At 47.0% G+C, this 22,235-nt stretch overlaps 1 protein-coding gene across 2 annotated transcripts in view; it reads right to left on the bottom strand.

Annotated features, from left to right (window-relative positions):
• The window catches only part of DPYSL3 (dihydropyrimidinase like 3), a 116,679-nt gene that overhangs the window by 59,086 nt on the left and 35,358 nt on the right, over positions 1–22,235 (bottom strand). The window contains exon 1 of one of the 2 annotated variants that reach the window (XM_037509001.2): positions 3,546–3,708. The exons of the other annotated variant lie outside the window; for it this stretch is intronic. Coding sequence (XP_037364898.1) covers positions 3,546–3,584 — 39 coding nt within the window. The 5' untranslated portion in view covers positions 3,585–3,708. Of the gene's footprint in view, positions 1–3,545; positions 3,709–22,235 lie in introns of those variants that run through there. 2 annotated transcript variants of the gene reach the window in all.

Here is a 22,235-nt window from a genome sequence, read left to right as displayed (position 1 = left end):
CTACTACCCCCAAAATGGTGACTTATATTTACTTAATATAAAAGGTAAAGCAATACCAGGTTAGGGAATTTGTTGACAGTGGCAGGGAGTAAGGAGTTCATAGGTGCCACAATCCTTGGAAACAGCCAGAGTCTTTCTCCCAAACCATCTGTCCTACCAAAACCCAGTCTCAGTGACAGCAGAGGCAGTGACACCAAGGAGAACACGGTGGAGTTAGACCAGCGCTTGGACTTCAGTCAGTGTGTAGGTTAGAGTCCTGCTTCTAATACTCTCTCTCATCAGGGAACATGCATTTGTTTCTCTAAGTATTTTTTTAATTTGTGAAATAGGGATAAATATAATGTCTGTCAGACAGTAATGAGTCAAGGATTCCATGAGACAATGCACATAAGACACACAGCGCAAAATAAATTCAATGGTGTGAGCTATTCTCATTAGGAACAATTTTTAATTCATTTATTGATTTAACTGATTCTCAGCAGGCATCTATGTGCACACGCTGTGCTACACCACGGAGACAGAGGGCATGACAGTCAAGGCCGCTGCTCTGATACATGGACCCATCCAAACGGCCAGTCTCCAACATTGAGAAGCAAGGACAGTGTTGGCATAGAATGTACAGGTCGTGCACGTAGCTCACCTGACAAGGAACAATGAGATCTGAGGCTTGAGATCCTCACTGGGAGAATCCAACAGCAGAGAACCCTTCCAGGATGCCAAAAAACACAGGGTCAGAGAAAGGCTCTAAATATGGAAGGGCAGCAAAAATAGGGAGAAGGAAAAACAAAAGACAAATAAAACCTTATTATGCCCCAAAATGGTGGCAGAGGGTGGTGCCTGGGGAGGCAAAGGGTACAGGGCCAAGAAAGACTGCCCCCACCGGTCCTCAGATTATAGTGACATTTCAGCTACTGGGTGGGGCAGCATTCACAGAAAGGAATACAGGCAGGATGGGAAACATTCAAATTCCACAATTCCACCATTAAAATAATGTACGGGAACCGCAGGGAATATAAATCAGATCTAGATCTTGAATCATATTTTCTATATATCTCTCTGGGTTCATATTTTTATGGCTTTAACTATATTTAGGGAGGGTATCTCAAGCCTAATAGTATGCAAATAACCATAATTATCCATAGACATGCAAATGTACAAAAATATTCCATTCTAAATTAGAATTCCTTTTCCTGAAATACAAACACAAAGCATGAGCAAAATGTACAAATGGATTCCTTGACCCCCAAAACCTGCCACCCCCCTACTCCTGCCATGCCATGCCATGCCCTCTTCTCCCCAACCCCCTCCTTTCAACAATGAATAAGGCAGGCTGGCTTGAAGAAATGCACACCCACTGTCCAATGCTATCACAGCTGCTGGAGACTCAGTCCCAGGTTCAGGCAGAAGCAGCGCTGCAGCACCACGCCCCACAGCAGAGAGAAAGGCTGGAAGCTGCACTGAAAATGAAGGCTGCACCCCAGGGAAGAGGATCCAGACAGGAACAAAAGCGAACCTTACAAGCTCAGCCTCAGGATTAGGACACAGCCTCATGTACGGGGGCTTCTCAGCCAAGTCATTAAGACTACATTTCTGTGTCTTTCCTTAAAGATAGCTTAATACCTAAGAGAATGGGCGTGGCCCTGATGCCAGCACCCAGGCTGGGTTCTTAAGAAGAACCATTGCAGTCTTGAGACTAAGAAGGAAAAAAGAATATGTTCTCTGCTTATCCCAAACAGGAGACCGTAAATGCACACTTGCTGCTTGAATGTACAGCAGGCAGCACAGATGCAGCATGCCTCCCTGGGGCTCATCCTCCTGAGTTAGGGAAATAAATATAAAAATTGAGGCTTTATCCCAATCAGTCTTTTTTTTTTTTTTTTTTAATGATAGCTTCTGTGGCTCTTTGCAAAGACAATTGGCACTGGGAAAATACCATTTGCAAAGACAATTGGCACTGGGAAAATGCTTTGTAAAAGACCCACATTTCTTCAATAATGCACAGGTAGTGGTAAAGGAGGCTGGGGTTAAACCCCAGGCACCTACTTGGCAAAAGGGTCCCTGAACATTGTAACTCTTCCTCCAAGGAACGTTTCTTCCCTGAGACCAGCTGGACAGCTGGGTAGGAAAGGGATGCAATCAGGTGCATGAAAAAGGTAGGACGCTGCAATAGAAATAAACCACTTGGCAATAAAGTGCACTAGGGACAAGAACGGTTTCTTCTGCCTGTAGAGGGGAAGGTCCTTCACCGCAATCCAAACGCACAGGGTGTTCCTAAGCTCGAAGGAACAAGTGCAAACAGACGGGTGTGTACAGCCACCCTGGCAGATCCGGGTACCTACTAAGGTAGCAGGTACAGCTCTGCCTCAGGGCAGCTGCAGAGCCTCCCAGGGGCCAGCTGATGCTTCCTTTGTTCCCCTTGCAAAGATGGAGTAGCCACCCATTCCCCACTACACACACCCCATCACTACAGACAAAGCCCACGGCACTATTTCGTGCAAAACTAACAAATGTCAGTGGTTTTGTTATTGTTGTTTTGTCTTTTCTTTTAAATGCCCACAACAGCCTGCAGCCTGCCCCTGCTGTTGGGGGACATCCTCTCAGTGCGTCGGGAAGGAATCCCGGGACGCCGCACGGTATTTTGCCCAGACGAGCTCTGAGCCAGCCTCCGGCGAAGATGCGGATTTTGTACCTGATAAAGGCACATCTCCCCTGCACCCCGCCCCGGGCGCACACCCAGCGCCTCGGACTCCGCCAGCCAGCGAGGGGCTGGGTCTACGCACAATGGCAGTTGAACGCGGCACCCACACGGGGTGCGCCTGCGGCCGCAACTAAAATCTACTCTAAAAACTCAGCCTTTTCTTGGGATGAGAGGGAGAAATGGCATGAAAAATGCACCCAGGACAAAAAAGCAAAAAAAAAAAAAAAAAAAAAAAAGTTGGTCATTCCCGCTGCCCGGTCCAGAGCATGACGCACCGAAATAGGAGACAAGGTGGATGCGGACACGACCGGGACAGGGTGAGGACGGAGGGTCCAGGCACCCCAGCACCCTCGCGGCGCCGTGGGCAGAGCCGCCGGCCCGGGGCTGAGAGAGGGGCGCGGTCAGGCGGACAGTGTCCCCGGGGAAAGGTGACATCCACCCCCCACGGCGTCTGGCCAGAAAGCAACCCTACACAAAAAGCACACCTCCGCGGGGACCGCGCGCCGACCCCCACCCCGGGCGCGCGGGGTCCAGGGGAGGCCGTGGCTCTGTGTTCTTTGGAAACTGCCGGGGTGGTGCGGAAGGAGGGGAAATAATCCAAAGTTCTTCGCGCCACTGTTTGGGTTTCCTCTTTGTTTTGTTTCCCCCCTAAACCCTGGTTCGCCCGGTCTGTGTGGCGCCCGCGCGCCGGCGAGACTGACCGCCGCTCTCCAGCCGCCCCGGCCCCGGGGCCCCATCCCTCCCCCGGGAGCCGGCCAGGGGAGCCGGCGGGGTCCGAGCCGCCTCCGCCCGGGGCGCAGAGGGCAGCGAGCGGGCGCGCGGGGCAGGCGGCCGTGCCCGGACTCACCGTGATCCGCGGGATGTTCTTCTTGCCTTGGTAGGACATGGTGGCGGCGGTGGCTGCAGCAGCTGCCTCCCTCCCTCCTTCTGCTCTGGCTCGCCCGCGCCCTCCTCAGCGCACAGCGCCCCGAGATCAGGTGGAGCGAATGGTGCGCAGGCCACGGCCGCCGCCTCCTCTCGCCTCCGCCCCCCTCGCGGGCTCCCGCGGCGGTTGCCAGAGACAATAGTAAATCTCCCAGGTCCCCCTTTCACCCCGACCCTCCCGCTGCACCCCCCTCTTCCACTAGTGTGCACGCCCGAGCTCCTTTTTTTTTTTTTTCTTTTTTCTTTGGCGGTGCCAGCTGGGAACCCCGTAAGACAGGAATGGCTGATCCGCGACTCCTCCCTCTTCGCTCTTCTCCCTATTGATTTTCCTCGTAGCATCGGCCTCACCCACTTTTTCTTTTTCTTTCTTTCTTTTTTTTTTTTTTTTTGCGACTTGCTGGTGCGGCGGAGTCAGCCGGCGCCGCAGCCACCAGGGGGCGCGGAGGCCTGTCCGGGCGGGGATGCTGCAGTCCCGCGTGCCGGGAGGGGAGCGCTGGCGGCGCCCCGCGGGCTTCGCGGGCCTCGCCCCGAAAGGCGCCCACGCCTCCCAGCGGCCCCGGGTCCGAAGGCCCCCGGTCAGCACCCCCGTTTCACAAAGGAGATGGCTCCGGGGTCCCTCCCGGAACGCGCGCTCCCCGGCCGGCGCGGCCCCGGGGCGGGGGCCGCAGCCTTTGTTACGGCGAAGGGCTGGGCGCTGCCTCTGCTGGCTGCTGGCTGTGGAAACAGCCGGCGCGACCCCGGGGCCAGCCGAGACCTGGGCAGACTGGGCAGCCCGCTGCCGACCTGAGGCCGTGAAAATGCAGACCAAGAAATGCGCAGCCAGGGCGCACTCCCGCAGAGCTGCGAGGGGCACCTTGGCGGGGAGCAGCAGCCCTTCCGTCCGGCGTAAAGTGTCAAAATACTGTGTTTAAAAGGAGCGCCACTGCTGGGCTCTCAGAATGGAAGGACGCGCAGGAATGCTGCTCTGTGTGGATAAGGAGAAGACACCTGTGGTGGGGAGGCGAAGGCCCTGGCACGTGCACCGATGCGCAGCGCAGGTTTGGCGAATGACACCGCTGCACCGGCCCCGCAGCGCCCGGCGTGTGCTGCCCACAGTACGGAGCTCACTTTACACACAGAGAGACAAAGGTCAGTGTGTCGTGAGGAGCAAGATCGTGGCCTTTTGGTGGCAGGATAGGTGTCCTCTAGCTACCAGCTACCCAAGTGATACACCCAAGGAAGACATATTTGAAGAGACCGTGTGATTGGGACCGAGTAGTGGTAGGGGTGGGGAGCTTTCTCCGCGCTCCTGAAAAACAATCCCACACATACCATTTAAATGACAACAACAAAAATGGCTTGCTGTGCAAAATTATAAACCCTCTCCAGCCAAGTCTTCTACCACCACCCCCACCAACTGTGGATCCTCAAGCCCTAGTAAATTCCCTGGGAAATACACATCTCTGCGATGTCCCTAAGCAAGGCTAGGTGTGTGAGCAGGATCCTGAATTCACATTTCTTTTAGGCAGGTCACTGGGCACACTTTGGACCTTCTTTTCACTCCTTTGCAATAGAGAAACTCTAAGAAGCATCCCCCTAATGGGCAGAGAATGCTCTAGCCTACCCTGAAGGGAACCAGTCCGGTGGCACAAAGCCGGGACTAAGCCCCCTGAAACAAGCCCTCTCAAGTGGATTAACTGAATGCCGTCTTCACAGGAGAAGTCCACAGCCGTCTCCACTTCATTTCTGTGACACTCTGGCTAGAAGGATGAATGCCAGGCAAAGGTCACCTCCTGGCACTCTTTTGCAAAGCACAGGAAAAAAGAAAAAAGACTGAAGCCAAAGGCACGCCCTAAACATTTTGCTTTGTTCTTAAAGCTTAAGTGCTGAGACCACTAGCCAAGAGTTGTGAAATTACAAAGCATTCTGGGGATTGGCATGCAAATGAGTGGGATTATATTTAGAACAGAGTAAAAAGAGATTTAACTATATACTATAAAATGAAACCTTGCAGAGAGCTCTCTCTGCATCTTTCCCATAGATATTGTGGTCCCAAACTTGCTTGTAAGTTCTTAAGAAAAGCAAAAATACGTAAGGGACATTTACAGTTCTAGAAAAATACCAGTTTTGTTTTCTTTTTTTAATGTCATGGGTTTCTTTGCCTTTCTTGCATCCTCATTATCTCCTGTTACTGTCATAATAATCCAGAACACTCTCTACTAAGTTGATTTATACCATATTTTTGATCACTTGATAACTGTGTGTGTGTGTGTTGTTTTAAATTACAAGACTTAGTTAAACTCTTTGAGGTCGGTTTGCATGCAAGAGCCTGCAGTAAGACTTGTGCTGTTTCTCCACATCAGACTCCTGTCACAAGCCATGCACAGGAATGCATAATAACCAGCTAATCGGTTCAAGCTGTTGCCGTCATCAGGCATACAACGAACACTATTTTTTCCTCTCTTTCATCCCCTTCAATCATCTTTCTCTTTCTTAAATCAAAATCAAGTGTCTAAGTTTGGAGGAGAAAGCCTTCCTTGGCTGCGTCTTTCTCAGTCCAGGAGTAAGAAGAAAGCAGCCATGGACACAGGAAGACTCTGTGTCTGGCCAAGAGAGTGAGAAGTGGAACCAGCGTGGATGTTTTCCACAGTGGAACGGCTCTAAAGGGCTTTCCTTGGCTGCACAGCCAGGCTTGGCTCTATGTATCTCAAGAGACTATGAGGGAGGGAAAGGGAGACTCAGAGAATTATAGTCTCAAAGAAACTTAATTCTTAATGTTTGGTCATCTAACCGTAGACTTGCACACCTCAATCAAGGCTGCTTTATTCTAGCAGCTCAGGGCCCAGGTTTGGCATCCTCCTGACTTTTCTCCTTCAGGCACACTCCCTATTCAGTGTGTCAGGAAATACTGTAGTGTCTGGCATTTCAATATATCTAGACTATGCGCTCTCTCCATCTGCAAAGCTTCTCTGTGTCTAGCTGCCCTCAGCTATCACTGGGCCACGGCAGTAACCACCTGACAGCAGTCCCTGCTTCACATCATTCATTCATTCTCACAAAACTCACACAGGACTTGCTTTGTGCTTACCACACACTATTATTTTTCTAGGTGCTAGTGTTACAGATGTGAGTAGCAACCATGCTACTCATAAAGTTGACATTATTCAAAAGAGCATCACTAGTCACTTATTAACCCCTTCTGTGCTTTATCTGTCTTCATAGTATCTTTCACTACATGAAATATTAATTTACTATTGATTATTCTTTTCCCCATCACTAGAATATATGCTCCCGGAGGACAGGCAATGTGTTTTATTTATTGCTGTGTCCCAAGTGCCAATAATCATTGTTCAGTGATTCTTAGGAAAGTCAATGGAAGAATGCTTTATATTCTGGATCTCCCTGGTGGTGCAAGGGGTTAAGTCTCAGCACTATGAAGCTATTGGCAGCCACTGCAGCATGAGTTCCATCCCTGGCCAGGGAGCTACCCACATGGCACAGCAGACCTCTCTTGTCTTGCCTGCTGCTCCCCTCAGCAGTGTATTTCAGTAGAGCTGCCTGTTCTGCTCCCCACTCTGTCTCTGGTGGATCCTTTCACCCTTCTCCCGCACCTCTGGCCTATAACCCCAGTTCTTGCATGCATAAATAATCTTTTTTAAAAAATGCTTTAAACTGTCTGAAGAAAGAGTCAATCGGTGGAACAGAACTTTCCTGTTACTAAAGGGCACATGATTAGAATCTAAAGTGAAGCACTTCTCTTTTTGCTTCTCTAAGCCTTTTTAGAATTTCCCAGTTCTAGAATTCAGAAAAGGTGAACATAGGATGAGGAGGAATGACTTTGCTAATATGATACTGTTACAAATTCCCAAGGTGACACATGGATCAAAGAATGGCTTGCTAGAATAGATCGGTCCCCCAAGCATGGGTTAGAGTACTGCAGCTTTGAAAGGAGATGTCATCCATGCAAATGCAAAGATCAAAATCCCAGTGCTAATTTAATCAAAATCTTGGTGCTAAAAAATATTGACATTGAGTTCAGAGGGAAACTATGAACCACAACCCAGAATGGTACACTCACGGAGACCCAGAATTCAAATAGAGGAACCAGTCCACTGCTCCATTCACCCGCTTCCTACTTCATGACCTTTGGCAGGTTAATTCACCTTGCTGAGCTGTGGTTATCTCTAAAATGATCATCTTATTACTTACCTTACAATGTGGTTGAAATGGTTTATTATTCAACTAATGTTTACTGAGTAGCTACAATGGGAATCTAGGCAATGGACCTACAAATATTCAATGAAATAGATAAATCCCTGCCCTCTTAAAGCTTCCTTTCTAGGAAAAAGACAAAGCACGAGGAAAAATTAAAGAATGTTAGTGTTTAAATGTTGGTAAATACATTGGGGATAAATAAAGCAGGGATGGGGAGGTAAACGGCACACCTGTATCTTGAGGATAGGCAGGGATTTTACAGACAGGGGCCACAGAAGATCAAACAGTACCAGTGGAAGCAGTGAGAAGTGGTTAGATACTGGAAATGTTTCAGGTGAAACCAACAGTATTTGCTTATGGATTTCACTGGGGTAAAAGAAATAGAGGAATTAAAGATAACGTTAAATTGTTGGCCTAAGCAACTCAAAAAATGAAGGAGGCAGGGATACTTTGGAGGGATGAGTCTGGGGAAGGGCCAGGAATCTGTTTGTGGATATTCGTATTAAATATCTAAGTAAAATGTTGAACAGCAGGTGAATAGTCGAGATTGGAAATCTAAGAGTTGCCCCAGAGATAACAAAGATGGGAGTTGTCAGCCTCTAGGTTATTTAAAGCAACACTGCTGGGTGAAATAGCTAAGAAAGTAAGTGTAGACAGAGAAGACATCGGAGGTAAGTGGGCATCTGGAGCGGGGAATGAGTAGCAAAGAAGCAGAGAGAGTAGTCAAGAGAACAAAGGAACTCCAGGAGAGTGTAGTGTTCAAAAGATGAAGAATTAAAATTATTTCAAAGAAGAGAATATGTTCCTTTGTTAAATGCTGACGAATGGTCCAGGATGATGAGAAGTGAAATTAACCAGTGAGGGAAAACAATGTCAACATCACTAAGGACCTTGACCAGATCACCTATGAAATGAGTACCTCCCACCTGCCTATCAGTGTGGGGTTTGTGTGTGAGCATGGATTAAATTACAAGGAATATTTACTGAGTGTGAGTGCGTGCCAGCACAGTCTTAGTAAAGTTGTGGGGGGAACCTGATTGGAGTGTTTCCAAGAGAAAAGCAAAGTGGAAATTGGAGACATCCCATGTCGGGAAGTCTTTCAAAGGATTTTATTGTACAGGGGGACAGGGAAATAGCACAGCAGCTAGCAGAAAAGTGGAATCTCATAGGCGAGAAATAATGCCAGCTGGGGCTCCCATAGTAAGAGGCCACTTCAAGAGGCAGGAGAGAAATGAGACAGTTGTTCCAATGCTCTAGAACAGGCAACATAGGTGACATCTAGTGTTCAATGGAGGGCTTGTCTTTGGCCAGAGCAAGGATGCTCCTGCACCGTAACTACAGCTTCTGTTGGCCCAGAAAGAGTCCAAGGCGAAGTTTCACAAGCATCATACGAAAGTTCCCCTTGGATTATGTCTAGTTTCTGGACTATTAGCTAAGGCAGTCTGGGAGAGAAGGCCTGCAATGTTCAAGGGGAGAATTGGTATGAAATAATTTTCTAGGCGGTAAAGGATGGCATTAGGGAAACGATGAGGACGTGGCCACACTAAGGACTCCCTTCCATTCATGGCCATGAATGTTGAGAGGCACTACATGGGGTTGTAGGACTTCAGCAAGACAGCGAGATCCGTGGAGGCTTGGAGTAGGAGGGTGTGGGATTTGAAAAGGTTTTTGCCTGATGAGAAAACTCAAAGGAACTGAGGATGAAGCCTGGGATATAAACTGGCTACGTGAGAAGGGAGGATTCTGTGTGCAGCAAGTAATGGCCAGTAAGCACACTGAAGATTAAATAAGATTATTCATGTAAAGCTCTTAGCACAAAGTAAGTTAATTAGATGGCAGCAATTTCTACCATTATTTTTAATGCCCTGATTATTACTTGCTAAACTCAATTATGTCCAGGACTACATCTTATTTATCTTTGTAGTCTCAGCTCTTTTATAATGTTTGGAATAGAGTCAAAGGAGAGGCGTGAACTGAGGAGAGGGGAAAGTCAAGGATATGTTCCATTCTCCTTTCAGCCTCCAAAATATCTAAAACAAGTGCTTGGTCATTTTTACAGTCAGGCTGTTGAAAATATTTTCCACTTTTTAATAACAAATCTATTTTGTATATTCCTATGGGGAAATATATCAATTTGGTCTTGATTTGAAAATGGAGAGAAAAATAGTTCCCAAAAAATATAGGTATTTTAAAGGGGCAAAATTGGCATAGCAGGCATCTGTGAAATATGTACACTAGTCTCCGTGAATAAATAAACACTTCATCTCAGAACTGCCCATTAAGTCATTTGAGTCCGTTCATTTTACCTACAATTCAAACTAAGGAAATCTTAGTCATGCACTTTCAGTGTCTCAGGCTGGAAATCAAAGAGATAAGTTCCATGCTATTATTAGATGTTTATATACTAAATACACAGAAATAACCTGATAAACAAACCTGTCCTTGAAACACATACACCAGAAAGGAAAAAATATATATATCATAGCCACAAAATCAGCTATGATATGCCAGCTTGAGATGGGTGTGCAAACCTTCTTCTTCCTGGATGAAGTTTCTCACTCATTTCCTCAGTAGAGGATGACAGTGAAGGTTTCTGACTTTGTCCATCTGCTTAAAGGAAGCTTCAAAGCCACAGGCAGGGTCCTGCGGGGTAGGGTGACGGGTGAGCTTGGGAAGGGGATGAATTACTATGTGTAATCTCCCTCTTCTGGCCCAACACATGCTAGCCACACAGGTGAGGTTATATTCAAACTAACAAAAAAAAGTCCTGACACTCTCTTTTTGGAGATTATATGGTCAGGTTGATTGATTTTAAATGTTTAAAGGACTGTCATTCCAAAGTTAGGTTGCTCTGCACTGCCTTCTAGCATCTGATCCCAAGTTCCTGCAGTTATGTAGGAGAATAGGGCTGGAAAGAAAGCAGCTCAGGGCACAATAGCTTGATTTGAAATATTTAGGGCCAACTGTGGGTATGAATTTATGTAAAATCAATGTTCCATAGGATGACAAAGCTCCCTTTCCTATTAAAATCCGGTTATTAGGGCCTCCCTGGTGACCTAGCGTTATCACAGTGATAGCCTGAGTTCGATCCCCAGCCAGGGAGTGACCCACCTGGCACAGCGGACCTCTCCTGTCTTCCCTGCTGCTCCCCCTCAGCAGTGGATTTCAATAGATCTGCCTGTTCTGCTCCCTACTCTGTCCCTGGTGAATCCTTCCTCCCCCTCAATCACACACCTTTGGCCAGTACCCCAGTTCATCTATGCAAAAATAAATAAATCTTTTTTAAAAATCGGTTTTTTAAAAACGTTTCTATTGGGGCCTCCCCTGGTGGTGCAGTTATTAAGTACTGGGCTGCAAAGCTGCCTGCAGCCTCTGGAGCGCCGGTTCGATCCCTAGCCGCCAGCGAGGGTCCCACATGGCGCACAGACCTCTCCTGTCCCGCCCTCTGCTCCCGTCAGCAGTGTATTTCGTCCGTCTGCCTGTTCTGTTTCCCACTCTGGCTCTGGTGAATTCTCTCACCCTCCCGTGCTTCTGACTGTACCCAGTGCTTGTATAAATAGATAAATAAATCTTAAAAAAGTTTCTATTGATAATTAATTGGTTTATAGCATTGTAAAAGCTTTAACAACTGAATATACTACATTATGATCTTAGTTTCCACTCAACACCATACAACTGATCCTCTTAGCCTGTTTTACTGACTCCCATCCCCCATCCCATCGAGACCACCTTTCTGTTCTCAGAATCTAAAAGCTTGTTAAAGTCACTTTTTAATCATGTCATTTGCTTCAAATTCCCATGAAAGGAACTGGACAGTTAGAATTGGATATCTTTGAGGAGCGGTAAGGACTAAAGTTGGGAATTACTATAAATTCACCAATGATGATATTTCATTTCATTCATTTATTCACTAATATATGCATCAATTTAGCAAATATTGTTTAATTCAGGATTGATAGATGGAAATGTACAGAACTAGGCTCACTTAGAACTCTGAAATAAGAGAGGCAGGTGGCAGCACTGAACAGCCAGAAGCCAGGTGAGTATAATTAACATCAGTGTCAAGGACAGAACAATGGCCAGGACGTGACCTGAAGAGTGACAGAGATGGTGAGGAGATGGCGGATGTCCTACAAGCAAAACAGATGGAAGTCGTACAGAAAGGTACTGAGGCAAGCAAGATAATATCCCCTAAAATGTCCATACCCTGGGCCTCCCTGGTGGCGCAGGGATTAAAGACAGTGCTGTCAAACTATCGCCAGCCACTGAAGCACAAGTTGGATACCCGGCCGGCCCGGGAGTTACCCATATGGCGCGGCAGACCTCTCCTGTCTCGCCCACTGCTCCCCTCAGCAGTGTATTTCAGTAAAGCATCCTGTTCTGCTCCCCAATCTCTGTCACCAGCACCCCCGCCCCCCCCCCCCACACACACAACTCTGGCTTACACTCCAGTTCTTGAATGCATAAATAAATAAATTCAAAAAAATAAAATAAAATGTCCACACCCTGATCCCCAGAAATTCCGAAGATGTTACCATACACGACAAAGGGCCTGTGTGATTAAGGTTCCTAGTATGGGAAAATTATCCATGGATTATCCAGGTGGGTACAATGTCATCACAAAGGCCTATAAGAGAGAGGCGGAGGGAAGTGAGATCCCAAGAGGTTAACGATACCCAAAAAGACCTGGAGGCCTCAGGGCTGGTAGTCACCATCACATTGCCACGTAATTCACTAGCCTGAATACTACAGAGTCCGACAAATCCCAGAGCATAACTCAATGAAGTAATAGCCCAAATTGAAGTGGTTGTGGTATTTTCTTAGAACAGACTATCATGGCCTCAAGTACGAGGTCATAGCCATTGACCACAAATGAGTTCCTGTCCATCTCCATAAGACAAGGGAATCAGAAGCCATTTGCATGCACTTGGAACAGACAGCAGTGCCCATGAAGCATCTTGACCCCAAGGTTATGTTAATTATCCTTCCTATGTCAGGAAAGATCTGGAGTGGCCATCTTGAAGACATCATGCAAATCGGAGCAGATGAAGAAGAACAGAGAAGTACACTGAAGACTTTGGTAGGGACACATGACTTTTAGAGTAGGAGATAAAGTCCGGAAAGATTCAGGGGTCTGAGAAATCTGCAAAATTTTAGGAGTCCAGTAAACTAGTGCATGCCACAACATTTCTTTACTCTAGAGTAAAGGACAAATTATTTGATCAGGCAAGAAGCATTGTAAAAAAGGAGAGAAAAAACTTGTGGGCCTCCTCAAGTGAAGCAGACAACATCTTCCATACATGGAAATGCTTTCACATCCTCCATGCATGGAAGGCTATCAGCTCTGAAGGCCCCTGAAGGAAGACTCTGCAGCAAATCTGGGTGTGGTGCAAACAGCCCTGTTACTTGGCCCTATGACTCAATATATCCTATGGCACTGGAGGCATCTGTGATGGGGAACATCACCATGTTCAGATTATGCAAAAACCAATGGAAGTATAGGAGTTTCCACAAGTAGGGACTGTGGAGCAAGACAATTAGGCACCGTTTGAAAAAGAGGCCTATAAATTCTACTGGGCCCTGGGAGATGGGGAAGGCCTGGCCCAAGATCATGCAGTGCCCATGCAGTCAGAAATACCCACAGAAGCTTCTTCCAGACCCCACATAAGATCAGGTTGGCCTCACAGCGATTCATTGTAAGAAGAAATGACACATCCAAGATTTGTTACGAGAAGAGCAGAAGGCTAAAGGTAAACTATCTGAGCAGGTGGTCCAGTCACCTAGGTCACCACTGTTGTTCTAGCATCTTCTGTTGGCACCACTCTGTCCTTTACCATCAGCTGATGGGGAGGAAAACACTTGATCTAGTTAACAGGGCTGGCCTAGTTAACGAGGCTGGCCTGGACTGTGGAACAAGTTGGTGGTGTCAAAACAGGGGTGGTGTCGAAAGGCAAGATCTCTTCCCCAGAGGCCATAGTGGCAGACAATGCACCCAGTCATTCACTTCAGAAAGAGGAGGGCTCAGGTTTATATACGGGCTCCTGGGAAACTTCAAAGAGATCCCAGGAAGGAGGAGGAAAGATGAAAAGGCAGAGGAAGGCTGGGTAGAAGCCCTGGTGGAGCCATGGGCAAGAAGATCCAAGACACATGTATTACTTGGCAATGTCCCCATGCAGGACATTCTGGGCTCACAGAGACACACTGTCCATCGGCTAGAGTTGAGTGCTTGGGCCCCTTGCACACAACAGTGTTCTTCAATTAGCAAAAATGTCCACCACTTCCTTCTTCCTCTACTAGGGCTAGTGTCCATCTACTGATGCCACCTGTGGCTTACAGTCATTTAAATGCCTGGTATCAGACCATATTGAGACTGATACCTAGACATTTGTCAGCAGGGACCCTGGTCTCAAAGGTGAATATTTTCTTTTATGAACAATTTTTGGTGCCTGTTCAGAATTGAGAGAGAAGTGAATTATCTCCAGGGAACCACCTCCTCCCTAACCCATCCCCATCCCATCTCCGTGAGGCCCTGAACCACAGGACTGAATCCCAGAACTACCAGACCCTCTGTTAAAAGCCTGAGAACATGCCCATAGCTGCTGGAGGTACAGTCAAAGCCTGCAGATTTGACCTTGGGCTAAATAGAAACACCTGTGGGGGGCTCAGTGCTCTCCCTCTGCAGCACAGCTGCTCACTCGCAGACAGGGAAGCGCAATCACTCCCCAGGCAAGGCTGCAACCCGGTTTCTATTTGCTGCCTTTCCCTTGTCTCCAGGAAGGGACTTTGGCTGCAGGACCTTGTTTTTTTCCTCTGCTTCCTGCTCTCAACCACAGCAAATGCTCCAGGGCATGGGCCTCACCAGCCTCTGCTCCCTATCTTTTTAGAAGGAATGGCAGAGATCTTTGCCTGTCAGCCTAGTCACAGATTTCTCTGAGGGAATTCCTGGAGAAACTGAGGAATGAAAAACAAAACCGGTGGGTCAAGGATTGAGTACTTCTCCTTTGGACTGGCCGTGGCTCCACGCTGATCCTGAACAAACCCTGGCTTTCTGACTTCAGAGGCCCGGTGTCAACTGCTGGCCTGGCAGAGTGCTTGGTCGTCTGCAAGGTCCAGGCACTACTTTTTCAATGGAGACAGGGAACATAGAGGCAAGAACCAGAGGTGAAACAGAGAAAATCTGTTCAACTTTGCAAATTCATTGCAAGTTATTTGACTTTGGAATCAACTGCTTGAAAACCTGAGCTTTACTTGTCTCATCTATAAAAAGGGTGACTAGCATCGATGAGTGGATACAGTGACAAAAACATGAGGTCTCAAAAAACAGAAAGATGAGTTAATTCATTTAAAAGGAGTTACTAGTATATGTCACTAGAGCCTAGAGTCAGTACAAGGATAGGTTTTGGAGTCGCTGTACAGGTGAGTAGATGGAAAACAGAGAACCCCTGTGTGACCCAGTCCCCAGCCAAATCTTAATTTTGCCTCCCAGTTGTATTCAAATACCAAATTACATAAGGGCTTTCTAAAGCACAGTGAAAAAACATCTTCCAGAAAGGTATGTGTAATGATAATGCATATTTTAACAAGTAACCAGACCTGTTTTCATTACTTCACAGTCACAAATAATTTACAATGACCTCCCCAAAACACAAGGTATTGCCAACCTCAGACCGGAATGTTTTGTTACAGACACCTTGCATGGGGATTTTCTAGAGCATGGTGGAATAATGTGTAACAAGATGTGAGTTAGTAGAACAATGATTCTTTTGCAATGAGGCTCTTAAGCTAACATTGTAACAGGGTGGTCCCCAGGAAAGGGGGAGGTTCCCTGCCCCACCCAAGGGAGGGTGGAGCTGAGCAGGAAGAGGAGAAGCTGAAGAAGAGACTGAGGAAGGAAGCAGGATGGAGCCAGGAGACCTGGAGGAGGCGCATGGAGCCTAGAGACACGTGAAGAAACTGCGCTTGTCTTTTGGTCGTGGACTGGGTGACACAGATGTGGGTGAGACCCGTGGGGAGGTGACCATGGCAGCTTTTATCTTGATGTTGATTTTGCTCTTTTCCTTCCGGACTTGTTTGGTTGTTTCTGACTCATTTCTGCGGGTCCCCACTGGAAGATGCTTTAGACTTGTGGCAGGCTTTGGGGCCTTGCTCTGGGCCAATCCCATCTGGATGGACTTTTACCCACGAGGGGACGGGTAACTTTGGGTGCTTGATTTAGAAACTAGATTCTTTCCTGTATTGTTTCCTAGTTTTATTAAAGTTCCTTCCCATTAAAGTCTCATATGTTTTGTGTTGATGCGGCGGATGGCAGAACCCATTTAGAATGGGCAGGTTTGCGGGGCTTGGGCTGCCCCTCTCCCTGTCCTATAACAACATTACAGTGGAAAACGATTATTATAAACACCCAAATGTCTTTAACTCAGCCTTAATTAAAAATTAAAATCGAGGACCACTGTCTTTTTCCAAGCAGGAGCCCTGGAAATCCCTTGAAAGTGTGCTTTTATAAAAGGAATAGTGAGGCCCAAACTGAGCCAGTGGGGGGTGGCTTCCCAAACAACTACAGGGTAGAGAGTAGCTCTTTCCAGACTCCACGCCATGAGTCCCAGAACAGAGGCTGCTGGGAACTAAGGGCAGAGCTGAGCCACCAAGTAAACTTTAAAAAGCCTGAACACAGGCTGGCCTGGATCTCTTTTGCATCCTGGTCATGGCTTGGCAGGTGCTATCTGCTGGCACACAGAGGGCATCTCACCGTGTGAGCTGGCAGTATTTTCTTCTCCTTTTATCTCACTCCCTGTGTAATCAAAACATTTTAAATCTTTGTTTCTCTGTGTGTTTGCTTTTGGATTCTGCGTTGTATTCTAAAGTGAGGACTCACAAACCAGGTCACACACACACACACACACACACCCCCACCCCCCCCCCCCCCCCGCCCAACCCCAGGTTTGTTCCATAACACTTTCAGGGGAAAGGTGACTGAATACTTGCACATTTACTACAGAATTTAAGTTGAATCTATATGCATTACCTATTTTCTCACTGTAAACTTGAGTTTCTAAGTCCCTTGAATAACTTTTTATAATGTGGAAAGTCTGTTTTAACAGGATCAAGGGTCGCCTCACTTAAAACCTTGCAACTGAGACAGGCTCACAGAGGAAACTGTCACAGAGCTGTAGTAAAAGAGCCTACTCAGATAAAGGCAGAAGCCAGGTTTGTGCAGAAGGCTGACTTTTGTAGGGGCACTGAAATGTGTCACATGGAAAATAGGTCTTTTTGGCAACATCTTGATTTCTGGGAGGTGTAACTGCTAGGTGGAGGTTGCTTTTGATATTTATATGTAAATATCTCTCTGCCAGGACCTCTCCCTGCAAGACCTAATCTCCTTATCTCTTTTCCCTGGAGAAGCAGGACTTCATCTGCATAGCCTTTGTTTGCAGGCCTTCCCTTCCCTGCCCCTCCTCCCAAGGCTCTGGTCTTAGCTATTTAAGAATGTGTCTAAAAGCAAATGAGCCAGAAACTCAGTCCTGCAGGGTCTCTCCTATGTACATAGGAGGTCTCCATGCTATTAAACTTCCTTTTGGCTTTTTCTTTTATCATTCTGGCTGAAGCTTGTTTATTTGCCAGTCTGCAAGAACCCAGAGGGGTACAGGATGATTTCCTTTGCACCTGGCCTGGATCCTGACTGGATCCTGACTTGATTTCCTTTCCTTCGTGATGACCACATTACTAAGATCTCACTAATTAACTTGTCATTAACTAGCCTAAAAAAGATGGTAAAGACTCCCAGAAGTATGGACAGAGCTAATTACACTCATGATTTATTTTTCCAAGTGAAACAGAAACTAGCCAAGGCTGAGTTAAAGACAAGGAACTTGAGAACACAAGGTAGATAGACTCCTAACTTTCCATGACCACATCAATCCAAGAGAAAAAAATCTGAGGTAGTTACTAGCCCCTCACAAGGGCCAGAGTGGGGGGTCTGGTTGCTCCCCCTCCTTGCCCAAACTCCTAAGAATATTGGTACACCCTCAAGCTACCACAGCATGCAGGGAGACTCATCCAGGCCACCCCCACCTCTAGGGGGAGCTGCCTGATGCCAACAGGACTCTCCTCCAATAAAATATTTCTCTGCCTCCCTGCCAGCTGCTGCGGAACAATACCCATAAGCCTACTTGACTAGACGTCTTGGGCCTTTCCTTGGGCCAATCCTGTTTGGATGGACTTTTACCAATGAGGGGATGGGTAACTTCGGGTGCTAGATTTAAATATTATATTTTTCATCTTTTCTGTATTGCACACTAATTGTTTAAAGTTCCTTTCCATGAAAGGTCTTACGTGCTAGAGTATGTTTTGTCTTGATGCATTGGATGGCAGAACCAATTTAGAACAGGCAGGTTTGGGGTTCTGGGGTGCCCATCACCCTGCCCAGTAACAAATCCAGGTATCATCAACTGAGGCACAAAACACTGGAGAAGGTACAGAAGCTTCTGGAGTCCATTTGAGGTATGGTGAATGTTTCATGTTCCCTAGGAAGTTTAAATGTTATCAAGGGATGCTCTTGAGGTCAATTCCAGTAGAAGGAAAGGGAAAGCAGAATTGGATAGAAATCACTCTGTCACAGTTTGGGACAAAGGGGCCACGCCTCGACCCCTCATCAGGATCATTGCATTGGGCCACCTACCGAGAGGTTTCATCTCAGGTAAGGTGGGTCTCTAGCTGCGGCAGTACCCAAAGGAGCTGACTGCTGAGCATCTGCCAGTGGCTCTTGGAGCACCTGGGGTCATAAGTTCTTTATTCCCAAGGGCGTTGTACCAATGGGTCCCCTCAGTGGAGTTGAGGTGTTTATGGATTACTCAAGGGGAGACAGCCCCAATGCATTTGGGGCTCCCCTCCTGGAAGGAAAAAATGGAGGGGAGATGCCTGGCTAGCAATAAGGACTAAGAGACAATATATTAGTGGTGGGACTGTTACAGGGCAGGGAGAGGGGCATCCCAGACCCCGCAAACCTGCCTGCTCTAAATAGGTTCTTCCATCCGCCACATCAACACAAAACATATGAGACTTTAACAGAAAGGAACTTTAATACAATTAGTTAACAATACAGGAAAGGCAAAGAATACAGTTTTTAAATCAAGCACTCAAAGTTTACCCGTCCCCTCGTGGGTAAAAGTCCACCCAAGCAGGATTGGCCCAGAACAAGGCCCAAAATCCTGTCACAAGTCTAAAGCATCTTCCAGCGGGGACCCACAGAAAAGGATCAGAAACAACCAGACAAGGCTGGGAAGGAAAAGAGCAAAATCAAAATCAAGATAAAAGCTGCCATTGTCACCTCCCCAAGGGTCTCTCACCCACATCTGTGTCACCCAGTCCACGAACAAAAGGCAAGTGCAGTTTCTTCACTTGTCTCTCAGCTCCATGTGCCTCCTCCAGGTCCCCTTCTGGCTCGCCATCCTGCTTCCCTCCGTCCTCAGTCTCTTCTGCAGCTTCTTCTCCCTGCTCAGCTCCACCTTCCCTTGGGTAGAGTAGGAGACCTGGAACTTCCCCCTTTCCTGGGGACCACCCTGTTACAGGACTGTGTGAATTTTGGAGGGTGTGGTCATTTATTTACTCTTGTACCCACAGGATTTCTTTGACTCTCTTTGGGGTGGTTTCATTGAATAACACTGAATCCCAGTCAACATCATGCAATGTTTTAATTCATCAGATTTGTCAGTACCGTTTTTTGGCATGCTCACAGAACACCATTACTTTACCTAACCTTCATACATAAGAGTTAGCCCTATTGTTCCCACTTTACAGAGGAGGAATTGAAACACCAGCCTACACAGTGGCTGGAGTTGGCTTCTACTTCTTGAACCCTTGGTGGGCCCTCTGTTCCCACTTTGGCATTATCAGAGTGTTCTTAAATTCATATCAATTAGGAAGGAAAGCAAGGGGACCCAAGAGCCAGCTACAAGTTTAAAGCACCTTCGGGTGGGGACCCATAGAAAAGGGTCAGAAACAGCCAGACAAGTCTGGGAGGAAAAGAGCAAAATCAAAATCAAGATAAAAGCTGCCATTGGTAACGTCCCCATGGGTCTCTCACCCGCATCTGTTTCAACCGGTCCAGGACCAAGAAGCCAGTGTAGTTCCTTCACATGTCTCTGCGCTCCTTGTGCCTCTTCCGGGGTCTCCTTCTGGCTCTCCATCCTGCTTCCTTCCTTCTCCAGTCTCCTCTGCAGTTTCTGCTCCTCCCTGCTCAGCTCCACCCTCCCTTTGTAGGGCAGGCAACCTGGAACCTCCCCTTTTTCTGGAGACCACCCTGTTACATAACCTCTGCCTGGATCAACCTCAGTCACTTTGGTTCCTTCTTTTCATTCAGAGCTCATCTTAAATATCACCACCTCATTCCAGGTATTTTCCCAGAACTCTCAGGCTACAGTCCAAGATGCTTGTCTACACTCAGTCTTTGCTCATCTCTGTGGCTTCATCTCTCTTCCTCCTCACCTGCATGCTGTATTCCAGTAACCCAGAACCAGGACTTCCTCTCTCACTTCATGATTCTTGCCTCCAAGTGCTCAGCCATGTTTTACCTTCTGTCCCAAAAGATTGACCCTTTCTTAACTCAGGAAAGTCAAACCATCCTTTAATACTCAGCTTAAGAATTATTTCTTCCAGAAAGTGCTCCCTGACACCTCCTCAGTCCCAAGATGCTTCCCTGAGCCTCTGCTGACCTCTAGCACTGCATTTACAGAGCCTAGCTATCTGGTTTGTTAGCCATCTCCCTCAGGCTCCTGAAGGTGGGGCTCTAAAATCCTCCATCATTTGGATCATTGCCACCACAGTGCCTAGCAGACAGATGAGGACATACAGGAGCTGTGTTCTGATTGACTTCCTGGGATGAATGCATGCCAACACACATGTATACGTACAGGTATGCACGCATGCACACATACACTAGGCAAATGTAAACCCTACTGAGGGCAAGCTTCTGAAAGATTAATGAATGGCTTGCCTGGGGGTGGCAAAATTTTTTAATGACTCATTTTCATATTAACAGGTTATCATTTAGGTTGGCTTAGTGAAAACACCTAGTTAAAAAATTAAAGATGACAATCTCAGCAAAATAATTTAAAAAATAAAAAAGAGGGACTATCTTAAGCATATTCAAGTAGAAGTATCCAGCCAGATAAGAGCTGCGGTACAGGCCAGAAGTACGGGGCCGGGGGTGGGGGTGTGGTTGAGAGGATTCACCAGAGACAGAGCGGGGAGCAGAACAGATGAGTTGACTGAAAAACACTGCTGAGGGAAGCAGCAAGCGAGACAGGAGAGGTCTGCTGCGCCATGTGGGTCACCGCCTTGGCCGGGAATCGAACTGGTGCTGCAGTAGCTGCGGACAGCTTCATAGTGCTGAACCCTGGCACCACCAGGAAGCCCCGCCATCCTGTATTTCTTTGGCCAATCACACTGAGAGAATAAAATAAATATGGCTGGGTTCCAATCCCAACTGGAAAATAGTACCGGTTCAGCTTGGATCAGTTCTTACCTTATCATCTAATCACCTACCAAGAAGGGATGGAGAAATCAGGACACACACATGGCTGAGGGGAGCCCACCATGAGAAAAAGGAGCCTGTTACAATCTTGATAGAATCCAGAAGACACTGAGGGCACTGATTCTTACCTGCTGACCACACAAAAGGGGCAGACAGGTGCAGAGAAGCTCATACATTATGACCAAAGAAAAGCAAAAAATAACTGCTCTAACTTCCAAATGGGACGTCTCTAACAAGAGCGGGAGGGCATCGATGGAGATAAATTTTACAAAGGTGACCCTTGAAAGCATAAATCAACCTGCTTCCCATATGCTAGAGTGTTCTCAGTGCAGGTGTTTACATGTGTCTGTGTTTCTCTCCGGGTTCTTGGTCTCTGTCTTTGATTATTTGCATTCACTGCATTCTTCTTTTAGATCTTCAAAGAGATCAGTTCATGAGACCATAGCCATCAACCCATTCAATCTTACAGCTGAAGCACAAATGACAAGAGAAGCACATGGTTTGCAAACTCCTAACCCTGCAAATAGTAGCAGCACTGGGGTAAGGGTCTGTGTCCTGACCCAGAGACCCTCACTGCCCTACTTCATTCCAGAATTACCAGGGTGTGCGGTATAGGGCTGGGGTTTATGCCCTCTTCAAAGCTTCAGTCTCAAGTGAAGTCAAATTGTGCACAATATCAAAAATGAGTAAATGCTAAACCAGAAACAATTACTATTTTGAGGTCCAAGACATATGATGAGGTGTTGTTGTGAAAAGAGGAAAAGATTAAGGAATCAAGAGGCCCAAGTTTTAGCCATGTCATTGTTATTAAAAAATTGTTTGAGCATGGCTATTCACTTAACCTCTCCTCATTTCTTTAATGGAAAATAAATTATTTGCTTCCAACCTCTT

The sequence above is a fragment of the Talpa occidentalis genome, unplaced genomic scaffold, assembly GCF_014898055.3.
Source record: "Talpa occidentalis isolate TD23 unplaced genomic scaffold, MPIMG_talOcc4v2.1 talOcc4.13, whole genome shotgun sequence".
NCBI classification, from domain to species: domain Eukaryota; kingdom Metazoa; phylum Chordata; class Mammalia; order Eulipotyphla; family Talpidae; genus Talpa; species Talpa occidentalis.
This window is presented reverse-complemented; position numbering and strand designations above follow the sequence as displayed.